Source organism: Phyllostomus discolor, chromosome 8 (genome assembly GCF_004126475.2).
Source record: "Phyllostomus discolor isolate MPI-MPIP mPhyDis1 chromosome 8, mPhyDis1.pri.v3, whole genome shotgun sequence".
In the NCBI taxonomy this organism is placed as follows: Eukaryota; Metazoa; Chordata; class Mammalia; order Chiroptera; family Phyllostomidae; genus Phyllostomus; species Phyllostomus discolor.
In genome coordinates, this window is record NC_040910.2 from 95,176,657 (window position 1) to 95,185,999 (window position 9,343).

Below are 9,343 nucleotides of genomic sequence, written 5' to 3' on the forward strand. Positions count from 1 at the left end.
GAGCACGCCTTTTTCCCAGAATCACTAGAGACCAAGGGATCCTTTTTCCTGTAGAGAGGACAACTACCTCCCAACAGGCCTCCCACCCCCTCCCCTCTCACGATGAGGCAGAACTGGGCCTGCATACACGGGTGGCCCCAGACTCCAGCAGTGCAGGGGTGGTGGGAAGTTGTGGGGAGAGAGGGGGAAGGGGGGCGGTTTGTGCCGCAGAGCTTCCCGAGGAAGCCACAGGGCCTGGCATCCTAAGAAATTCAGAAGTGCTGGTCCAGCTCCTGCAATCTGAACTCCTACCTAAAGCTGAAATCTGAGCAACATTCTTCCTTTGGCCATACTGCTTCCAAGAAAGTCACTGACCTACAGAATGAACACCAGTGTGGGCGGCAGGAGGGGGGACACACTTTACAGTTTAAAATGTTGTCATTTCCTCAAATCCTCAGTGTCCACACCTGATCCTTCACTCACCACTCAATTGGACGGGGGCTACCACTGAATCAGTGAGGACTCCAACATTTCTGTGGGTGGGGATCGGGAGGGTGAGCGGTTCAGCCTGGGAAAGACGGTCTGAGACCAGGTGCACAGCCCTTCACAACGGTCAGGAAACTGTTCCCCTCCCTCCTGGCTCCATGCAGCCGTTAATCTAGAAAAGTGACGATGGCCCTTTGAGGTCCCCCCATGCGCACAGAGGGGGAAGACACTCCGGGTGTTAAAGACGGCGTGTTGAATCATTTTCTTCAGACACTGCAGCTGGCGCCCAATTTACTTCCCTCACAGCTCTTTTTAGATTCTGTCTTATTTTACTCCTTGTTTCCTGTCCAGCACAACCTCTAGCGTGTGAACTCCAAGAGAGAAGGGGCTGCATCTTATTCCCAGTGTCTAGCACATAATAATGGTTTTTAAATGGGACTGATTCCAGGATTGGCCTCACATAGGGTATGGCTCTCTTTGTTATATTCAGGTTTCTGGAATCTTTACTATCAATACTGAATTCCTTCCTCACATGTTTCATAGGAAGACAGATTTCTTAAAGCCCATGATAACAACAGAGCTTTCACTTTCTGTAGTATCAGAGGGTCTACATTTCAAAATTCTAGCTAAGTATCCTCAGAAGTCTCACACGAATTAAATTCAAGAACTATTCTATTTCAACTATGATTTATTTATTTTTTTTAAATTAGCAAATGCTTGACTTCAAGGTAATGTCAGAAATTTACCAAATGTCTGTTCTACATCAGTTGTCTGGACAATCCTTCTCAAGGTATTGGCAAAGTATGTCAAAAACCTATAGGCTGAAATAACTTTGAATTTTAACAATAAAAATAAATAAATGCCTTATTCAGCCAATACCTCTAGCTTAAGCAAAACTAGATGATTTTGATTTCATATTAACATGTTGTCAGCCCTATAGTAATGTCATGTGAGTACCTTACATACTTGCTTGCACTTTTTCTCCAAAAAAGGAAAGCAGTTAATTTCCGGTGAATAAGCCTTTTTAAATCTGTAATTTTAGAAAATTAAGCTAGTAACCAAATGTCTTTACACCATCAACAGTATTATTATCTACAAAGTACTCAATAGATGAATAGAGGAATGAGTTATTTCTTATACTAGGAATTTAATGTTAGTATTTAAACCAACATTCTAGTCTACAAAAATTAAAGTACCAATAAAGCATATTCATCTTTTCGCCTTGACACTACAGCAGGAGTCCAACCCACCAATCATATTTCTTTACATGCTTTTGGAATATCTTAAACCAGTCCTAGAGTGTTTTTACTTCCAAAGCACACACACATATATACACATTGACCCGATGGCCTTCTTCCCAGCCTTTATTGTCTGGGAGTACAGACCAAAACAAAACAAAACAGCAACAACAAAAAAACTAATGAAATGAGTGTTTGGCCTAAACAACTCACTGTCATGCACTGTTATTAACTCTAGGCAAGTGGACATATTCTAAAAGTTGAAAACACAAAGTGCATTATCCCTTTTACCATGATGTTGAGAAATAATGTATTTCACAAAGTAAAGCATCCAACAAGCTAACACTACAGGCAATAAAGGAAAATGCCTGGCAATAACAATATGAAATAGCAGCTCAAAACACACAAATTCTGCTACTAAACACATTCACTGGTCAAATTGCCTATCAAATCTAACTAGACCAATTTTTAGATTCCCAAATCCAAAATATTTAGAATTATGGCACCCGCTGAAGAATTATCAAAACTTCATCTATTACCAGTTTTCACCTACTAACATTTATCCAACCAGTCTTTGATGAGCACCTGCTACTGCTGCATGTAAGACATTTTGCTAAAAGAGGCAGAGGATATAAGATTGATATAAGGATATAGAACCCTTCATTTCCTATAAAGGTAGGACAAGTATCCACAAGGTAGACTGAACGTCATTAAGAAAAATAAAATGTCATGTAAGCCATAATATACATTTGTTTTTTAAAGGAAGCCCAACCACAAACTGTAATTTAACTCAGCATATACACAGCCATCAGTCCCAGATATTATTTGCTAGGCCTTCAAAGGGAAATGAATGTTAGCTTCACCCTCATGATCTCATCCAACCCTAATTGCTTGCCAAAAGAAATAAGAGTATTGCATTGGGTGGTCGGGTTTCAATGTATGAATTTGGGGGAGGAGAACACACACACTGGACCACAACGTTTCCATTTTGGACTTTTCCACACCAAAAGTGTGAGAGAATAAGTTTCTGTTGTTGAAGCCAAGTCTGTGGTACTTGGATACAGCAGTCCTAGGAAACTAATACGGACTCCAACTACCCCTCAGGAATGGTTTTGAACTTCAGTGATTGGTGGGAATGAGACATCTTCTCAGGTCTCTTGATTAATAAAAAGTTAACTCTAAATGGCATATATATGTAACTTTTCTTAATCTTTAGCGAATGAAAGAATTAATACCTTTACAAAGGAAAATTTCTCAGCCAGGCGCCACAATTAACTCACAGTCTGGGGCTGGCAGGATAGAATCTGCATATTTTCAACCACTCCAGGGAGCTGTGCTATTGGTAGGTGACCCCCAGATCACCAGAGACAAAGAACTCTTGAAGATCCCCAGGCCAGGTCAGTTCATTTAAAAATATAAATAAAATGTATTGCATAAATGACACAATTAATCAAGTTATTTTCTAGGGATCTGTTAAGCAAGATAGCCATTCAAGTCAGGGAGGGGATGGGAGACATGTCTCACCCCTTAACTCAGTAGTCCTGAGCTTGGTCTAGCAAGATTGCCAGGTATCTTCAAAATCACAAGAAAAACCATGATAGTGCAAGGGGAGAGCCCTTGAAATTCTGTATGCATTGTTATCACGATCTGGAAAAGGCTTTAAAACTGTATATAAATGACAAGGTCTGAAGAGGAGAGGAGAAGGGGAAATGTAGAAGCTGCCTACAAGCATAAAACCCCTAAAGTCCCAATAAGCAGTGCACTCAGACTGGCTGGGTGCTTGCTTGCAGCTTCATGCTCAAGTGTGTTTCATAAATAAATTTGCTATTTCCACTATACATGTTGTCTCTCATGTGAATTCTTTCTTCTCTTGCGGGAGAGACAAGAACCAAGGAAGGGGACCACCCTGATTATATCCCCTATAGTGTACTTTATATCACCATGAGTTTTTTTAACTGCCTATATGCACTTCTTAATCAAAACCTAAATGACTGTTTTAAACTATTAGCAAGATACATTATGCAAATACTATATTTCATATATATTAAGACTAAACTCTCCAATTTTACTTGCCTAGCATTTTAGAATCAATTTGTTTAGGAAAATATAATCAATTACACTAAAACTCTGGTATGTTAACTCATTTTGCACATTTATCTAATTGTTGATATATCAGTGTCATCGGGTCAATGCTCGTGAAAGTTACCCTGGCTGCTGTGGCTCAGTGGACTGGTGCCTGAGAACCGAGAGTCGCCACTTGGATTCTCTGTCAGGGCACATGCCTGGGTTGCGGGCCAGGTCAACTGGTCCACATTTTCTCTCGCACATCAATGTTTCCCTCCCTCTCTTTCCCCCTCCCTTCCCTTCTCTCTAAAAATAAAAAATAAATAAAATCTTAAAAAAAGGAAAGTTATCATAGATTAGTAAGTTTTGAGTCACTTAAAAATTGTTTCACAGTATAGGAATTTTTAAAGAATAAAGTGGGTAATATTTTGGATTGAAAAGCTTTAGGTCAGATAGCATTCATTTAAAACATGGTATTTCATCAGTCCAAGAATCAAATGGTAAAAGAAAAAAAGACTCTAACTCAGGTAGCAGAACTGTGAACCAAACAGGGCTTGTTTAAAGATAATTTCAGGAGCAGAATCTTAATGAAAATCCCAGTTAAAACATAATTTTAGTAATAACAAAGTTTTGGCTCAACATAATTTTACAACATTTAGTTTTGATAGAAACATGTTTTATTATGGACAGTGAAATAGAAACAAGAGAAAACAGAGGAATCAACCATGTATTTTAAGTCCTTTTCTAGAACAACCAATGTTTATTAGGAACTTGTAGCCCCACTGACAATAAATACCAACAATATCATGAAATAGTAGAAAAATTATTGTCCAAATACTGAACACCTGTAACCAAAACCCACTTTGGCTTCAAGAAAACACAGCAAACACGTACCAAATCAATAACTCCATTTACACCAAAAAACAAAAACCAGTTCAAGTTTAGAAATGAACTGGATGGAACACACTTATTGTGTTACTGCTTTAAGAATCCCACGGAGCACCTTGTAACTCATTAACTGCACATTTTCCTTCGGGGGGAAACACGGTCCTCGCTCTGTCACATATGCATAGGGAAACCTCAAAACCCAGAGGCCGTCTGGTGGGAGAGTGATTTCTTGTTTTTCTGGGTAGAATACTGGACAGGGGGGTGGCCCTGGTTGAACCTGAAAAACACAGGTAATATAATCATTTTTTCATTTTTCAGTACGAAACACCTGAAAGCTAAATGCCTAAACAATAGTTATGTAGGGAATGGGTGCACTCCTAACTTTAATCATATCCAATATGTCATTATTTAGGCTCAAATATTATCCTGCTTTTCTACAAATTTTTAACGTCAAGTTCTGCCTCTGAACCAATTGATATGAATTGATGGTATGATGCAATTTATTTTTCAAGAAAAAGAATATTAGGTATAAAGAGTATTTAAAATTAAGACTTTCTTAATTAAGTAATTACATTGATACTATTGTGTACTATTTCAAAACAACCAAAACAAGCATCAGACCTGGGCCAGGTAGCTCAATTGGTTAGAGCATTGTCCCAATATGCCAAGGTTGAGGGTTCGATCTCCAGTCAGGGCACATAAGAAGCAACCAGTCAATGAATGCATAAATAAGTGGAACAATAAATCAACGTTCCTCATCCCTCCCCAAAATCAATAAATAAAAACTGAAAAACAAACAAAACAAAGCATTAGCATCTTAGTTTCTGAAGACAGAAAGGGTTGTATTTCTTACCTGAGGCATTAGTATTATCTGCAAAGGAGCATCAGGAACCACAACAAAAAGCCTCATAAGTTGAGCATAATGTGGTTTTAGCCCTCTACCCTGAGAGGACGACAGAATATATAAGGGCATATCACTATTCAGGGCTTTTAAAGCTGATTCCTTTGGTCCACTCCCCAGTACTTTCATTACTTTGTCAGGTCCTGAGCACATAAACCTCCGACCTCGAGAGTCTTCATATTCAAAGCCCACAAATGCCCGTGCTATGTCATCTCGCCGTCTTCCTCTCCCCATTACAACTGCGCTTCTCTTTCCAGGGATAGCTTTATTTGGAGCAGGCCAAGAATTTGTGTCTAAGTCTCCTTCATCTTCAGCTCTGGTCCTGATGACAATGTCCCAAGGCATAAGATAGTTTGTTCCTGGAATGAAGCCCTGTTGGTCCAAACCTGTATGAAAGTTGTAAGACTTAGCAGGGCCCAGTTTAACCAAAGACCAGCTTGAGAATTTGGGAAGGAGACCTTTCGGGCAATTTGAATGCAGCATGCCTGGCAGATACTCAACTGTGGATGCCTGTCGATCAACCAAGTTTGGTCTCTTCTCAGTTTTTACTTCTCCTTGACCATGAACTTCTGGATTATCTCCTCCTGCTTGTGGATCAGCTGGATAAGTACCTAAACTATCTGTGGATTGACCTAAACTCAAAGCTAAACTCAGGCTTGTGCTCTCTCCTTGGGTTTGAGGTTCTTTTTCTTTAAGTCTGTCAGCTTCTGCATCTGGAGGGGCAGAAGATTCATTTTTGGCAGGTGCAGGATCTGGAGTACTTGGTTCAAATATTGGGAAATTGATATGATCCAATTTTCCACAACATTTTTCTTCCAGAAGCTATAGAGGAAGATGAAGGGGGGGGGTGGAAACTGTGACTTTTTCATTTAAAATAACACAAAAAGTTCTTCACTTAGAAAAGCAAGATCAACAATTAATGAGTAAGCAAATAAGTACATATAAAGAACTTCCCCTTGTTTACATATCACACAGCAGTCACATTTACTTTTCTAGATATTTTACTTATGAAAATATGCATTTTTACTCAATTGGTAGTAACAGGAAAAAGAAAGAAAAAGACATAAGAACAAAAACCCTGAATCTACCTGATAAAAGTCATAGTTCGCTGCCTTGATATCAAAGGGATCGTCTCGAGGGGCTTGTTTCCTTCCACAATTACAGGCACCAGTGGATCGAGCTCGGCTATTGTGATATAGCACAGGAGGATTTCTTTCAGCCTCTGGTTTTTCTCCTAGAAAATATGTTACTATTAATTTCACACGCACAACACAGAGTCAAATTTACTTTGCATTCTTTAGCATCTAAGCCCAAAATTTCTCCAAACAGTATTTTGGAAATAAGGAAAAAAGCCCCAAAACCCAACACCAAACCTTGACTAAACACACATAAAAGAAGAAAACAGGTGACAATACATTACGTTTCCTAAATAAATTTTATCATCATTATGGTGACCTTATACTTCATTTTAGTTCAACAAAAACTACAATATAAAAAGGTTGATATTTTTGAAACTTTGTATTACTTAACAGTTCTCATTTACTAATACTCTAGGGTTCAGTCTTTAAATATGAGAAAATAATTAGTCATCATAGCTGATTATTTTCTTTTTTTACAGCAGAAAGAGAGAACAAATCTGATGCACCTACATTTCTATAGGGCTCTTTTTAAAAATACTGATACATAGTGAGCAAATTCTCTTAAGACAAGAATAAAAACACAGCTCATAGTTTTGATTTCAAAATTCTGAGAAAGCTTTAGTTACCTGATTTAGGTAATGAGTGAAATTTATGTACACAATGTTGATCAGTTAAACTCCTCTCCTCACAGAGCTGATGGCCATTGCTCCAAAACTTGTAGCAGTCCTCATGTAACTGCATGGCATACTTGTGAAAGGCTGGACCCCTAGCATGCTGACTATATACTCGCAGAGCCTGGGCGAGTTGATTCTTATGGACAGTCATTGTGTAATTATGAGGCAAATTTGACTGATAGGCACTATGAGCCATGGGTAAAGCTTTTTGGCACCTGTTTTCTGAGAATTTGGTGTCAATATCCAAAAACCCTTCCAAGACTTTAATACTGCTTAAAATCTTAGATGTTAGCTCTCCAGTGGGAGACCCCAGGTCCTCCTCTTTCCCATCAATAGCTACTTCATACAGTTTTGAAGCTGCTGAGATCCACTTCTGGTAAGTGGGAAGTTCAAAATGGGAAGGCTGTGGGTTCCTTCCCACACTATCATCAAAACCTTTCTTGCTTAGCACTAGCTCCACATGCTGCCACAGGAATTCCCGAAGAGTGAAATCCACTAGCTGCCCTGAAGAACTGGAACTGCTGCTGTCAACGTGGAAGGAAAGTTGCTGTCGGCTGTGTTGCCTCATCACTTGGTATCGCCTGGGACCAGAAAGGGGTGCAGGCACCAGCAAAGATTCAGGGTCCTTCACAGTACAATGACTCCTAAGTTGGTCCAGCAACATGCCTACTGGGTCCTCCTCTTGGCTTCCTGAAACTATGTACACAAAAGCTTGGTTGGCAGGCACAGTGAAGAGGCAGTTGATACTCTGATTAGTCAAGACACGACTTTTCCGGAAGATTCTATAAATCTGGTCCTCCAGGGCATGTTGCAGTCTCCTTTTGGGAGAATGCTTCTTGGGCTTGTCTGGATGAGTTGGGTCTTGGCTCCGAGGGGGTTCCACTTTAAGGGCTCCATTGAGTTGAAAGAGGAAAAGGAGTCTAGGCGGGCAGGGTCGGCAGTTTAGTTTCCAGTCTTTGCCAACTGGACAATCCTTAATGGCTGTTTTGAGAAGGGGCAGTACTTTCTGTCTCAGTCCATCCAGGGCTCTGAATACTCGATCATAAGTGATGTCAAAGGAACAAGTGGGATGGACTAAAAGCAGGATATGACAGACGGAGAAAAGGTAAAGGAGACTGAGGCACTGCAGCTTCTCTTGATGTTTCCAGAACTCGTGAGCTTCTGCATGAGGTAAAGGGAGCCCACCTCCAGCTTCCCCGCTCTGAAGGGCCCGACAAGCCCGCAGAAGCTGGGAATTGTCACAGATGGAAGTGAGAAGAAGATACAGAACTTTACTTTCCTGATTGTAATAGGCCTGCAGAAGGCTATAGTCCTGCAAGCCTGGCTCAGTTTGGTTCCTTTCCGCGGCAGCTACACTTCCCCGAACTGGATCCGCGGACCCAGCCCCAGGATCCCCGGCTCCACCAGCCTCCCCGACAGCGTCAGCCTCAGTCCTGATTCCAGGCCCTGGATCCCCAGGATCTTGGTGGCGAAAAAGGGGGAAGACCTGCCGGTCGCACACCGTGTTCACAAGTGAGAACTTCTCAGAATTCAGTCGCAGAGCCGTCTTGCCGAAGATTCCCACCACGCAGATCTCATCCTCTCGCCAAGGAGGCTCCGGTCCACCGGCCACGCTCCCGCTGCCCTCTGCAGGGGGCCCCTCCGGACTTTCAGGGTTGTTCCAGGCTGCGGATCCCATTAGAAGCTCTCTCAAGCTGACCGGACCCGCCATGGTGCTGAGACTTCCCCAGAGTCCTTCCGGTCCTCCAGGCAAACCCAGCCGACTTTCGTCCGGTGCTAAAATCCCTCCCCCTCTTCTTCAGTGCTTGCTTTCCTCTCACTTGTGGTTCCGCCTCCCACTCCTCTCTTTTCTCCAAGATTTTCCCTAGTTCTGTACCACAGCGGTTTAAGATTTTCCTTAACTTGAGACGGTAGGAATTGAGATACCATATCAGAAAGCCAATCAAAAGCAGTTAGTTGGCATTTGGAGGAATA

General features: G+C 41.2%; 1 protein-coding gene across 1 annotated transcript; it reads right to left on the bottom strand.

The window, feature by feature from the left end:
* Positions 1–4,421: 4,421 nt before the first annotated feature.
* SMG8 (SMG8 nonsense mediated mRNA decay factor) lies at positions 4,422–9,112 on the bottom strand. Its single transcript, XM_028519461.1, has 4 exons — positions 7,322–9,112; positions 6,645–6,790; positions 5,509–6,378; positions 4,422–4,932 (listed from the first exon to the last, which is right to left on the bottom strand). Exons 1-4 carry the CDS (start codon positions 9,078–9,080, stop codon positions 4,735–4,737), a joined length of 2,973 nt encoding a protein of 990 aa, XP_028375262.1. The 5' UTR covers positions 9,081–9,112; the 3' UTR covers positions 4,422–4,734.
* Positions 9,113–9,343: the final 231 nt, after the last annotated feature.

What these genes read in the sequence shown, in the direction of transcription:
- SMG8 (XM_028519461.1), bottom strand. Translation starts at nt 9,080, where the DNA reads ATGGCGGGTCCGGTCAGCTTGAGAGAGCTTCTAATGGGATCCGCAGCC. An exon ending in TCACTCATTACCTAAATCAG is followed by an intron (nt 6,791 to 7,321) that starts GTAACTAAAGCT and finishes CATATTTTCTAG; the next exon opens with GAGAAAAACCAGAGGCTGAA. An exon ending in CGAACTATGACTTTTATCAG is followed by an intron (nt 6,379 to 6,644) that starts GTAGATTCAGGG and finishes CTTCCTCTATAG; the next exon opens with CTTCTGGAAGAAAAATGTTG.